Raw genomic sequence first — 13475 nt, forward strand, 5'->3', positions numbered from 1 at the left:
TACCTGTCTTTCTGCCTGTCTGGCATTCTGTCTTTCTGTCTGTCTGTCTGTCTGTCTGTCTGTCTGCCAGTTTGTCTGCCTGTCTGTCTGTCTGTCGGTCTGTCTGCCAGTTTGTCTGCCTGTCTCTCTGTCTGTCTGTCTGTCTGCCTGCCTGCCTGTCTGTCTGTCTGTCTGCCAGTTTGTCTGCTTTTCTGTCTGTCTGTGTGTCTGCTTTTCTGTCTGTCTGTGTGTCTTTCTGTCTGTCTGTCTGCCTGTCTGTCTGCCTGTGTGTCTTTCTGTCTGTCTGTCTGCCTGTATGTCTGGCTCCCTGGCTGTCTGTCTGTCTGTCTGTCTGTCTGTCTGCCTGTCTGTCTGTCTGTCTGCCTGTCTGTCTGTCTGCCTGTCTGTCTGTCTGCCTGTGTGTCTGCCTGTCTGCCTGTCTGCCTGTGTGTCTGGCTCCCTGTCTGTCTGTCTGCCAGTTTGTCTGTCTACCTGTGTGTCTGTCTGCCTATGTGTCTGGCTCCCTGTCTGTCTGTCTGCCAGTTTGTCTGTCTGCCTGTGTGTCTGGCTTCCTGTCTGTCTGTCTGTCTGTCTGTCTGTCTGTCTGTCTGTCTGTCTGCCTGTGTGTCTGGCTCCCTGTCTGTCTGTCTGTCTGTCTGCCTGTGTGTCTGGCTCCCTGTCTGTCTGCCTGTGTGTCTGGCTCCCTGTCTGTCTGTCCTGGGGTACAGTTCCGTTTGGTTCGGGGTCTTCCTGGTTTCACGGTGCGCTCATCCTGAATGGCTCCTGGTAGTTCTGGTTGACTGGGCCGGGGGCTCTGATTGGCTCTGGGCAGTCTTGGTTGAACGGTCCTGTGATTCTGATTGGTTCTGGGTAGGGCTGGCTGAAGGGGCCACTGACTCTGATTGGCTCGGCGTAGCTGGGGTCCCCCATGGGGAAGAGGGGCTCAGCGGTGGTGCTGGTCCCACAGGGGGGGGCTTCAAGGTCCTGGGAGGGGTGAGACAGTACAGAGACAGGTCACTAAGGAGCAGGTAGGGGTTAGACAGTACAGAGACAGGTCATTAAGGAGCAGGTAGGGGTGAGACAGTACAGAGACAGGTCATTAAGGAGCAGGTAGGGGTGAGACAGTACAGAGACAGGTCATTAAGGAGCAGGTAGGGGTTAGACAGTACAGAGACAGGTCATTAAGGAGCAGGTAGGGGTTAGACAGTACAGAGACAAGTCATTAAGGAGCAGGTAGGGGTGAGACAGTACAGAGACAGGTCATTAAGGAGCAGGTAGGGGTGAGACAGTACAAAGACAGGTCATTAGAGCAGGTAGGGGTGAGACAGTACAGAGACAGGTCATTAGAGCAGGTAGGGGTGAGACAGTACAGAGACAGGTCATTAAGGAGCAGGTAGGGGTTAGATAGTACAGAGACAGGTCATTAAGGAGCAGGTAGGGGTGAGACAGTACAAAGACAGGTCATTAGAGCAGGTAGGGGTGAGACAGTACAGAGACAGGTCATTAAGGAGCAGGTAGGGGTGAGACAGTACAGAGACAGGTCATTAAGGAGCAGGTAGGGGTTAGATAGTACAGAGACAGGTCATTAAGGAGCAGGTAGGGGTTAGACACTACAGAGACAGGTCATTAAGGAGCAGGTAGGGGTTAGACAGTACAGAGACAGGTCATTAAGGAGCAGGTAGGGGTTAGACAGTACAGAGACAGGTCATTAAGGAGCAGGTAGGGGTTAGACAGTACAGAGACAGGTCATTAAGGAGCAGGTAGGGGTTAGACAGTACAGAGACAGGTCATTAAGGAGCAGGTAGGGGTTAAACAGTACAGAGAGGTCATTAAGGAGCAGGTATGAGTTAGACAGTAAAAAGACATCTTGCTAAAGGCGGCTGACATCGAGGATCGAACCAAGAACCTTTCAGATGAGAGTCAGACCCTCCAACCCCACATCAATCTGCCCCCTTAATAGATAATCAATAATAAAACAATACTTCATCGATACGTTTAGAGAGGAAATAATGAATGAATGATAATGTGTTTGTTCTAAGTTCATTAAAAGGCCTCAAAGTGTTTACCGTCTGCTCTCTAAAAGCTTCACAATCCTCTACATTTCCCTTCTCTGTTTCCTGGAGATGATCGGGTTTCACTGCAGCAGAAGCCCCCCCCCCCCCCCCCCCTCTAGGATCAATAGTGTGTTGGTACGGTCCGTCCCGTCTGCGCTGACCCACGCCTCATCCACAGAAAACAAGTCAGGACTCAGGGGTAAACAGGTCAGGACTCAGGGGTAAACAGGTCAGGACTTAGGGGAAAACAAGTCAGGACTCAGGGGTAAACAGGTCAGGTCTCAGGGGTAAACAAGTCAGGACTCAGGAGTAAACAGGTCAGGACTCAGGGGTAAACAGGTCAGGACTCAGGGGTAAACAGGTCAGGACTCAGGGGTAAACAGGTCAGGACTCAGGGGTAAACAGGTCAGGACTCAGGGGTTAACAGGTCAGGACTCAGGAGTCACTCAGAGGACCAGGAGGACAGCACCTGTCACTCAGAGGACAGAACGCCCTGACCCTCCTATCGTACCGCACGGCGTGGGGCCGGGGGCGGGGTTTACCTGTGGGCCGTCCCCCAGCATGAAGTACAGGCCAATCAGAACCACAGAGAGGCTGACCAGCGTCTGCATCAGGAAGCAGGTGACCAGGACGGCCATCAGGCTGTTGATCAGGCTCTGGAAACACCGGCGCCGTGGGGTTACTGCTGTGTGTGTGCATCTGTGTGTGTGTGTGTGTGTGTGTGTCTGCATCTGTGTGTGTGTGTGTGTGTGTGTGTGTGTGTGTCTGCATCTGTGTGTGTCTGCATTTGTCTGTGTGTGTGTGTGCGTGACTGTGTGTGAGCCTGTATTTGCATGTGCATGCGTTTCCGTATTTGTGTGCAATCATGCATGTACACGTGTTTGGAGTGTGAGTGTGTGTGTGTGTGTGTGTGTGTGTGTGTGTGTGTGTGTGCGTGGGTTTGTTCCGGCACGCATGCATATAATTGTGTGCGTGCGTGCATGTTGTATGTTGGTGTTTGTGTATGCATGCGTGTGAGTGTGTGCGTGTGTCCGTGTGTCAGTGTGCCCGTGCGTGCGTGTGTGCGTGCGTGCGTGCGTGCGTGCGTGCGTGCGTGCGTGCGTGCGTGGGTGGGTGCATGTGTGCGTGCCTGCGTGTGTGTCCGTGCGTGCGTGCGTGCCCACCACGCTGTGGCTGTCCAGCGAGCCGCAGTAGTAGTCTTTGCAGTACTTGTGCTGCTGGTACGGGACGTGACGGACCAGCGTGCCGAGCGCCACGGCGCAGATCATCACCGTGGCCAGGTTGGACGACACGTTGTAGCGCACCTGGAAACCACAGACCGTTACACGCTGACACTGTAACGCACCCAGTGACAGGTAACACTCTCTGTTACACTATAAAGTCAGTAGGTGTGTGTGTGTGTGTGTGTTTGTGTGTGCGTGCGTATGTGTCTGTGTGTGTGTGTGTTCTTGTCCATGTGTGTGTAGGTGTGCATGCGTGTGTGTGTATGTGTGTGTGTGTGTCCTTGTCCATGTGCGTGTGTGTGTGCGTGTGTGTGTGTGTGTGTCCTTGTCCGTGTGTGCGTGTAGGCCCACTCACACAGCAGTATGACGGCCTCTTCCCGCCCCAGACCAGGGTGAAGCCGGTGAACAGCGTCTGTGGACCAGAGGAGCAGCACATGACTCCAGCGGTGTGGCGTGGACCACCACAGGACTAAAGGGCCGACTGTGGCCCCGCGTTCACACAACACAAGGGGGTCACGGCCCCCTTACGTCCTCACGGACCCTCCTTGCGTCCGCCACAAGGGCCGGACGTGCGCCTCGCCAAAATTTGTAACCTTCCGTCGAGGTGACGCAGCAGCCAGGACTGTGATTGGTCCGCTCAGCAAACCCCAACGCAGAGCCATAAAGCTTCAGGACTGCGCCGGAGTGTCTGAGCGGTCGCTGCGTTGCGTGACGGCGGGACCACAATCAGTCCTTAATACTCCAATACCCCAGCGCTAAGGCTCTACTGCAGCAGTCTGGAGGTACCCACCAGCCCCCCGGCGATGAAGACCACGAACAGCTCCTTCTTGAAGAAGGTGGGCACCTTGATGAGACCGCCCCCCAGAGAGAGGTCAACCAGACCCAAGACCATCTCCACCGCCTGCAGCCCACACACACGCACACACACACACACACACACACACACACACACACACACATACACACACACACATACACGCAGACACCCACACACATACACACAGACACACACATACACGCAGACACACACACACACACACACACAGAGACACGCACACACACACACACACGCACACACAGACACACACACACACACACACACACACACACACACACACACGCACACAAACCCAAACATACACACAGAGACACACACACATACACACACACACATACACACACAAAAAACATACACACACACACAGACAGACACACACAGACACAATACCATCAGTTAAACAGTAAAACACACACACAATACACACAAACTCACAATAGACACTATGTTACCCCTAACACAATAACAGAGTAGAGTAGAGTAAACTAGAGTGTAGTAGAGTAGAGTGGAGTTGAGTAGATTAAAGTTAAACAGAGAAGCGTAGAGCAGTGAAATAAAGAACATAAAGAAGAGGAACAGAGAGTAGAATAGGGTCAACTAAAAGAGGAGGGTTCCTGAACGATGAGGTTGGTATTGACCATGGCAGCCAGGGGCGGGGCTGATGATCGGACGGTAACAAGTCGTTCATCCATTATTAATCACGGAAGCATTACTCTAATGCACATTATCATCTGCCGTCAATCAGCATCAATCACATCCACAACAGCGCTCATCTGGATTTATATCTCTCCCGTTCTGAAACAAAGTAGACCTTTATCAGTTAATCGTTTAAATTCACATCCTGAATTAATGTGTTGTTTGAAGGCACTACATGTTCCCAGGTCTAAATTGTAGTAGTTGTAGCACAATAAGTGGTATTAATAATTAATTAGTATTATGATTGGTTTATTTGTAGAACAATGAACCCGTTTGTGAGAGAGAGAGAGAGAGAGAGAGAGAGAGAGAGAGAGAGAGAGAGAGAGAGAGAGAGAGAGAGAGAGAGAGAGCGAAGAAAGAAAGAGGGAGGGAGAGAGAGAGAGAGAGAGAGAGAGAGAGAGAGAGAGAGAGAGAGAGGGGGGGGGGGGGGGGGAGAGAGAGGGAGGGGAAGAGAGAGAGAGAGAGTGAGAGAGAGAGAGAGAGAGAGAGGGGAAGAGAGAGATAGACAGAGCGAAGAAAGAAAGAGGGAGGGAGAGAGAGAGGAGAGAGAGAGGTATGCAAAGAGAGAGAGAGAGAGGGATGGACAGAGAGGAAGACAGATTTAGAGTAAAAGTGAAAGAGAGACTCAGCGAGAGAGACAGCTTGAGAGACAAAGTGAGGGAAAGAGGAGGAAAGAGGTTGAGAAAAGGAGATCCAGAGAGGAAGCGAGAGGGATTTAACTCACCCCAAGTGTTTTCAAATCTGACGGCTTATTTGGGAGAAAGAGAGAGACAGTGAGTAGCTACAACTCTGATACACCGTGAACCAACATGTTCATCATCACCTACTAACTCCACGCTGAGAGCAGCACAGTCTTACCATTCTCCTGGAATCAAGTCCACAGCGATCGTCCAGAAACAAGGGGAGCTTCTCTCACCGCTGCAGAGACAAGATCACAAAGTGTCACAACTGTTATATAATCACAGTAAGATGCAGAACATCCCGATTCATTTGTACCCAATCGATCCATCGCATTGGCCTGTTTTCCAAAATGATCCATGCAGTCACGGTCATTGTTGGGCAGATAACAGGTTTGGTAATATTAATTGAACAGGGCATGTTGTGTCCTCACCGTCACTCCCGGCTTTGTGAGTCTGTGTGGAGACGCTCCCTCGGAGTCTCCTTATTCCCGGGCCCCGCCCAGGGCCCGGGAATAAGTGCCCCTGTCCGGATCAATACTGCGCCGGCTAATGGACCTGAGGCCAGGCCCTCCGGCCCCGGGGCCCCAGCCGATCAGACAACATGTCAACATCGCGTGTCTCCTCCGTCTGTTAACACGCTTCCTACACTCGACTCAAAGTGAGTGTTGGGGGTCCCCTAGGATAAGGGCCCTCAGGTCATTAGGAGCTGGGCTTCATAACAGTGTCGCGGTATATTAGCATGTTGTGCTATAGAACAGTGTCGCGGTATATTAGCATGTTGTGCTATAGAACAGTGTCGCGGTATATTAGCATGTTGTGCTATAGAACAGTGTCGCGGTATATAAGCTTGTTGTGCTATAGAACAGTGTCGCGTATATTAGCATGTTGTGCTATAGAACAGTGTCGCGATATATTAGCATGTTGTGCTATAGAACAGTGTCGCGGTATATTAGCATGTTGTGCTATAGAACAGTGTCGCGTATATTAGCATGCTGTGCTACAGAACAGTGTCGCGGTATATTAGCATGTTGTGCTACAGAACAGTGTCGCGGTATATTAGCATGTTGTGCTATAGAACAGTGTTGCGGTATATTAGCATGTTGTGCTATAGAACAGTGTCACGTATATTAGCATGTTGTGCTATAGAACAGTGTCACGTATATTAGCATGCTGTGCTATAGAACAGTGTTGCGCTTTATTAAAGGTCCCATGGCATGCTACTTTATGGATGCTTTGATATAGATATTAGTGGGCCCCTAAAACAGTATTTGAAGACGTTCCCAAAATTCAGAAATACAGCCACTACGAGCCAGTCGCACATTGAGCTTTCCCCAAACGCGCCGTTTCGGTGTCTGTAGCTCTAAAGGTCCCATGGCATGCCACCAGGTGTGGTGTGATTTCCAAAACAGGCAGATTTGACTGAACCGCAACATGGAGGAGAAAGGGATTGTCTCCCGCTGTCGAGGCACCAGCCCCCCGCAGCGAAGGTGCCTTGCGGCGCTGGTGCCTTGCGGCAGCAGGCGGCGGCCAGCGGGGCTCCAGCGGGAGACAATCGCGGGTCAACAATCCGTTTCTCCTCCATGTCGCGGTTCATGTGTACTTCAGGGAGTCAAAGCCAAAGTTCCTTTCCCCCAATTCCTTCTCAACCATGGCTGAGATAACCCCCTATACAGTCTCGTTGTGGACATTTAGCCACTGGGGGACGATAGGCAGGCTAGGGGAATGTTAGAAAACCTCATAAAGTGAGATTTTCATGCCACGGGACCTTTAACATGTTGTGGTATATTAGCAGGTTGTGGTTTATAACAGAGTCGCGATATATTAGCATATTGTGGTATATTAGCATGTTGTGCTATAGAACAGTGTCTAGGTATATTAGCATGTTGTGCTATAGAACATTGTCACGTGTATTAGCATGTTCTCGAACAGGACAGTGTTGCGGTATATTAGCACGTTGTGGTTTATAACAAAGTTGCGGTATATTAGCTTGTTGTGCTATAGAACAGTGTCACAGTATATTAGCATGTTCTCGAACAGGACAGTGTTGCGGTATATTAGCACGTTGTGGTTTATAACAAAGTTGCGGTATATTAGCATGTTGTGCTATAGAACAGTGTTGCGGTATATTAGCATGTTGTGGTATATTAGCATGTTGTGCTATAGAACAGTGATGCGGTATATTAGCATGTTGTGCTATAGAACAGTGTCGCATTATATTAGCATGATGTGGTATGTTAGCATGTTGTGGTATATAAGTGTCGCAGTATATTAGCATGATGTGGTATGTTAGCATGTTGTGGTATATAAGTGTCGCAGTATATTAGCATGATGTGGTATGTTAGCATGTTGTGGTATATAACAGTGTCGCAGTATATTAGCATGTTGTGGTATATTAGCATGTTGTGCTATAGAGGGATTATCAGTCTACGTCACTCCCCGCTCTACACGCAGAAAGAGACGAGAGCGACAAGAGCCGCAATCATGTCTTGTGCGGTTGGTTGCACAAACCCTTTTAATAAGACTGATTATCCCATTTATTCTACTTCTTGCTTGCCACCCTATTAAAACAATTCAAATTCTTTACTAATTATGCTTTTTCTTATTTGTATTGTGTGCTTATTAAATGTATACTCTGTTTGAGTTCATCTCCCTCAAAAAGTAGTCCCCTTTAATTACGATCGATCAAACATGTTTTGGCCACCTTCAAGGGCATTATCACGCTTATACCATGGTCACTTGCCAAAGAAAATAAATCAAGATCATTCATTTATATTTTCATGCGTTTTACAATCCAAATACAAAGTTTTTCACAGAAATAGGACGGACCGTAGATACGACTTGGCAACGGGAGGTATTCTAGTCCGCTGAGCTATGAGCCAGAGAGCTAACGTTATGGATTATACATATTTATAATTCGAAATTCGTCTCAGCCTTTATACCACAGATACTCTAGGGTCTATAGCATATATAATATATATAGCAATTCATTTTTCACAATTTACCAGCTCTCATTTTGAAGAATAATCACCGCGCCATTCATTTCAATGGGAATCGCGATGGTCTATACTTTCAACATAAGGTTTATATATTTATAATTCGAAATTCGACCCAGCCTTAATACCACAGATACTCTAGGGTCTATAGCACATGACCACGTTGTCTGATTACATTTTAATATAACAGTAAGCTGACAAAATCGCTAATTAACTGCAACTGCAAATTAACCACACAGCGATAACCATGGCAACCGGTCAAACTAATATCCTTTTTGCCATCTTTTTGCGCGCGCATCCGCAGTGTTGATAAACAAATAATCCCCCTATAGAACAGTGTCATGGTAAATTAGCATGTTGCCATATATAAGTGAGTTGTGGCACAATCATTTGTCGGTTTGCCACATCCAACCATTGCTAGATCTTAAAATCATTTTTAAAATAGTTACTTCTTGGGAACAAATCCATTATTGAAGCTGTGATTAAAATGCTTCCCCAGCGCCCCCTGCTGTTGAGGCAGTCTAACTGTCCTCCAGAGGGCGGGATCTCTCGTATCAATTGAATTTACTTCAATCATGCTTATCTGTTATTGGCCGGCTCCAAAGGAGGAGGTTCTCCCTGAACCAATCAACGACCAGAATGCAATATTGACGTTGGAACGGTCCAGTAATCGTACCCAGATCGTCACCGCTGTACCTCTGTGCTGTACAGCGTGACCAATTGCCAGGATAGAATCACCCTAAAAACTAATTGCTTCGTATTTTCAGAATTGAGCGAGGAGCGCAAATTTTGTAGCAGCGACACTACAAAAGATAATGGTAATAAACGTTTTATTGGACAATATAGAATACAATTTTCCTTATGCGCTTGTAACTTGTAACTTTCTTATTTCATGAGGAAGGCAGACAGGATGGCAAAGAGAGAAGTGAGAGAGAGAGAAACAGACAAACTGCTACGTTGATTACCGCAGTGGCCGTTACTGTAGTGTCTCTAATACACACGCCCCTGTGAAATCATGGCTAGGGAACATGGCTGCGGCTATGCGACTACAGTGCTGAAGCTTAGTGGGGGGGTCCCGTGGTGGGGGGTTTCCCGGAGGCTCAGGCGCTGGGAGGGTCCATCCCAGCAGGGGCCAATAAGCTCGCGACACTCTCAGACTTGGGGGAATAGTCGCCCGTCGCCACCTCCACCTGCAGGTCAAAGGTCAAAGGTCAACCTTTGTAAGGAGGCTCAGTGACAGAAGGTTAAACGTTATCATGGTAATGTCTTTTTATAATCCCCGGATTAACTTTGATTTCGGATTAAAAAAGGCCCAATGCCTTGGTTATAAATGAACCAAATCCATATTTAAACATTTCCAGCGGGTCAAGTTCTCATTGTGCCATCACTGCCTGTGGACTAGGTCAACAGACGGCCACAGTGTTCCACATTTAAAGGCGGGGCCTGGCAGCCTATTGGCTGACGGCGAGGTCGTCCTGCTGTGTGACCTGGTAGGGCTTGCTGCGCCTCAGAGCTCGGCCGGAGAACACGCAGAGAGACACGGCCACGGAGAACTCCGCCACGGCCAGGACCAGAGTCGTGATCCACACGCCATTCAGAACAGTCTGGAGAGGGTGAGAGGGGGAGGGGGGAGAGAGAGGGGAGAGGGGGGGAGAGAGAGGGGAGAGGGAGGGAGAGAGGGGGAGAGAGAGGGGGGGGAGGGGGAGATGGAGGGGAGAGGGGGAGGAGGGGGAGAAAGGCGGGAGAGGGGGGGAGAGAGAGGGCAGAGGGGGGGAGAGAGGGGGAGAGAGAGGGGAAAGGGGAGGGGGGGAGAGAGAGGGCAAAGGGGAGAGGGGGGAGAGAGTGAGGAGGGGGGAAGAGGGGGGGAGAGAGGGGAGAGAGAGGGGAAAGGGGAGCGGGGGGGGAGAGAGAGGGGAGAGGGGGAAAGGGGGGGGAGGAAACAAGAGAGGTGGAGGAGGATAAATTAAAGGCCAGACAAAGGACTAAATGTTTGGGGATGTAAGCGGGAAAGAATTAGAAAAAGTTTAAAGTTGCACCATGTCGAACTACGAACCCCCCCTGAACCAATCAGAAGACTGAGGGGACTCACTTGCAGGGACCAAAGCATCCTTCTACACATATCGTTGGGGGCGACGTCAGGGCAGAGCTGTGTCTGGAAGGCCTGGGTGGCCAGCAGCCAGGGCACGTAGACCATGGCGGCCAGCGCCACCAGGGAGCTCAGGACATGCAGCCCCAGGGTGGCTCTGATCTGCAGGCACACCCGGGACACACACACACATCAGGTGGTCCTCACACGCGGGACACACACACACATCAGGTGGTCCTCACACCCGGGACACACACACACATCAGGTGGTCCTCACACCACGCGGGGAAACTAGGGCTGCTCCATCATGGAAAGAATCACAATGACGGTTTTGGTCAACATTGAAATCTCGATTATTCAAACGATTATTTTTCAGGTTGAAAACAAGATGCATTTATTCATAATTTCTCTTTAAAAACAAACATTTTGTAAATGAGAACTTTGAAACGTCCACGTCCACATATGTGACACCACGCTCACCAGGCGGGCATTGGTCCCTCTCCTGGCGGCGACAGCGACCGCTCCGGACACGACAAACTGAGGGAGGAACATAGCAGCGGTGGGAGGGAGAAGGAGAACCCTGCTACACACTGATGTTAAGAGCTGAGGTCCCTTTTAAAGGTCCCATGACACGCCACCAGGTGTGGTTTGATTAGCCTTTACAGGCCATTTTGGAAATCTGCCCCTTATGGCGTCACATGTGGGCGTGTCCACCTAGATGTGGGGTAGATATATCAGTCTGCCAGCCTACCCAGTGCACTGTAGCAAACGTTGCTCATCTATCCGTCACTCACACCTGGTGGATGGTGCATGTCATGGGACCTTTAAACGTTAACCCACGAATAATTCATCTAAATCTGCATCTGCACTCATCTGTGAAAACCTGTCAGCTGCTTCCCTCACCGATGTAATGCAGCTCATTCAGGCAACACACACACACACACACACACACACACTTACAATGATACAGGCGAGGAGAGGCAGCGACATCATCTGGCTGGGAGCCAGGAAGCCAATCAGACCGCTGCACACACACACCACGCCCATGAACATCTGCGCAATCTGAGGACGCACACACACACACACACACACACACACACGCACACACACATTAATGGGGACAATCTGAAGACACACACAATTGCGCACAGACACAAATATATATATTTAGTATATGCTACACGTGAACCTCCTAAGATGGCGTAATTTAATTGGTTTGCTATCTCTGGATATTGGGCAATGACCCATGATTGAGATCTCAAACTCGGGATATTGTTTTCATCGCAAAATGTCGTTTGTGACGGTCGTCTCGGTACGCTTATAAAAACAAATAAACCGCTAATAAAAACAACAAAAAGTGTTTTCTATTTTTGGAGTGTTCACGTGTAGTATATACTAAAACAATGATTCACCTCAGGCTCCGTGGATAGTGGGGAATAGCCCCCTCGACGTATAATTGTTAAATACAGACAGCTTATATACAGAAAACTGTTCTCAGTGTGTGTTTGGAGGATTTTGTATGGTCCACCGTCAGGAGCTGTTCAGAGCAGACCCCTCTGTCCCCCCCGCCTCATATTTGTGAGCTCTTCTGCAATCAGGCTGGCCGTGAGGGGCGGGGCCATGGCCGGGGGAGGCGGGACAAGCACCACCTCTCCCGGACCTTGTCGCTGCATTTTGCACCTGGCAGCCTGGTTCAACACACGCAACACGCCTCTCCCCAGGGGTTGTGAGTCGCATCAGCTGACTGTAATAATAGACATCTGAAGAATAAGTCGACTGAATTTTTGGATTGTCGGTTATTAATGCTACTTTAACGGCACCGACAATCCAAAAACCCGCTCGCAACAAGATGAAAAAAAATGTGTAGGCCTACTTCAAAACGTGACGAAGCTTTCATTTCTGCGCCACCGACGGAGTTTGTTATACGATCATTAAAAAAAAACAACATGTTATTTCTCATAGAAATTTGACCGAGGGAACCGGGAGCCTCGGAGGCTGGACTTATTCTTCAGAGGACTATGAGCTAATATTAATGTAATGCTTATAACTGCTCTTGTACATTTCGCATCCACAACACATGACACTGGGCAGCAGGCGCGTCTCACCCCGAGGAACTGCGGCTGGCCTCGGAGGAAGGTGGCCGTCATCTCGGACACTTTGACGGGGTTGTAGACCGGGGAGTGCGGGGCGCTCCTCCCCGGACCAGGTGCCTCTGCCTCCCGGGTATCTGCTCCGGGGAACACCTGGGTGACCACCACCATGCCGTTCACCTTGGTGATGGTGCTGCTGCCGCCGTCCATCGCGACTATAGATCAGATCAGAACGAAACTTAAAGATGAGATCTGTGGACATCTCCAGAGGAGCAGACAATGAACGGAGGACGCACTTTGCGTTTCATTTCCATAAAAAAACACATAATAGCAGCTTATAAACTACACCCAAAGACTTATGAACTGTAATTTACGATAAATGTATAAAGACAGATAAACCACTCAACATACTCAGAATGTGTACTTGCTGGTATGAGCTAAGGGCGCGTGTTCCTTGTTTCCCGTGTTTGATACGGAAGTATTGCGCAGTTAAATCTGCCTCTGATAAACAACGTTTACTGGAAGAGGACCTCCCTTCATTAAAGAGACAGTCTGAACTATAAAAGAGACAGTCCGACTCCGAACCATTAGAGAGACAGTCTGAACTATTATAGAGACAGTCTGAACTATTAGAGTGACAATCTGAACTATAAGAGTTACAGTGTGAACTATTAGAGAGACAGTCTGAACTCTTAAAGAGACAGTCTGAACTATTAGAGAGACAGTCTGAACTCTTAAAGAGACAGTCTGAACTATTAAAGAGACCGTCTGAACTCTTTCATTCACTAAGTTATTAAAGAGACAATCTGAAGGGTTTGCACAGCGATTGTTGTCAG

At 49.1% G+C, this 13475-nt stretch overlaps 2 protein-coding genes across 2 annotated transcripts; both read right to left on the reverse strand.

Annotated features, from left to right (window-relative positions):
• Positions 1 to 53: 53 nt before the first annotated feature.
• LOC307092174 (uncharacterized protein) lies at positions 54 to 4148 on the reverse strand (the record flags this gene model as incomplete). Its single annotated transcript, XM_079759080.1, has 5 exons — positions 54 to 963; positions 2576 to 2689; positions 3197 to 3337; positions 3612 to 3668; positions 4047 to 4148. The coding sequence occupies 5 exons, from the start codon at positions 4146 to 4148 to the stop codon at positions 736 to 738; spliced, it is 642 nt and encodes a 213-aa protein (XP_079615206.1). The 3' UTR covers positions 54 to 735.
• Positions 4149 to 9276: 5128 nt separating this feature from the next.
• On the reverse strand, positions 9277 to 13205 carry LOC307082338 (membrane-spanning 4-domains subfamily A member 4A). The gene is made up of 7 exons (XM_079745876.1): positions 13051 to 13205; positions 12655 to 12854; positions 11510 to 11611; positions 11030 to 11086; positions 10553 to 10711; positions 9951 to 10067; positions 9277 to 9653 (listed from the first exon to the last, which is right to left on the reverse strand). The coding sequence occupies exons 2-7, from the start codon at positions 12847 to 12849 to the stop codon at positions 9564 to 9566; spliced, it is 720 nt and encodes a 239-aa protein (XP_079602002.1). The 5' UTR covers positions 12850 to 12854; positions 13051 to 13205; the 3' UTR covers positions 9277 to 9563.
• Between the last annotated feature and the right edge of the window lie 270 nt (positions 13206 to 13475).

This window comes from Pollachius pollachius (assembly GCF_949987615.1).
Source record: "Pollachius pollachius genome assembly, chromosome: 1".
NCBI classification, from domain to species: Eukaryota; Metazoa; Chordata; class Actinopteri; order Gadiformes; family Gadidae; genus Pollachius; species Pollachius pollachius.

What these genes read in the sequence shown, in the direction of transcription:
- LOC307082338 (XM_079745876.1), bottom strand. Translation starts at nt 12,849, where the DNA reads ATGGACGGCGGCAGCAGCACCATCACCAAGGTGAACGGCATGGTGGTG. An exon ending in GCCAGCCGCAGTTCCTCGGG is followed by an intron (nt 11,612 to 12,654) that starts GTGAGACGCGCC and finishes GTGCGTCCTCAG; the next exon opens with ATTGCGCAGATGTTCATGGG. An exon ending in CTCTCCTCGCCTGTATCATT is followed by an intron (nt 11,087 to 11,509) that starts GTAAGTGTGTGT and finishes TTCCTCCCTCAG; the next exon opens with TTTGTCGTGTCCGGAGCGGT.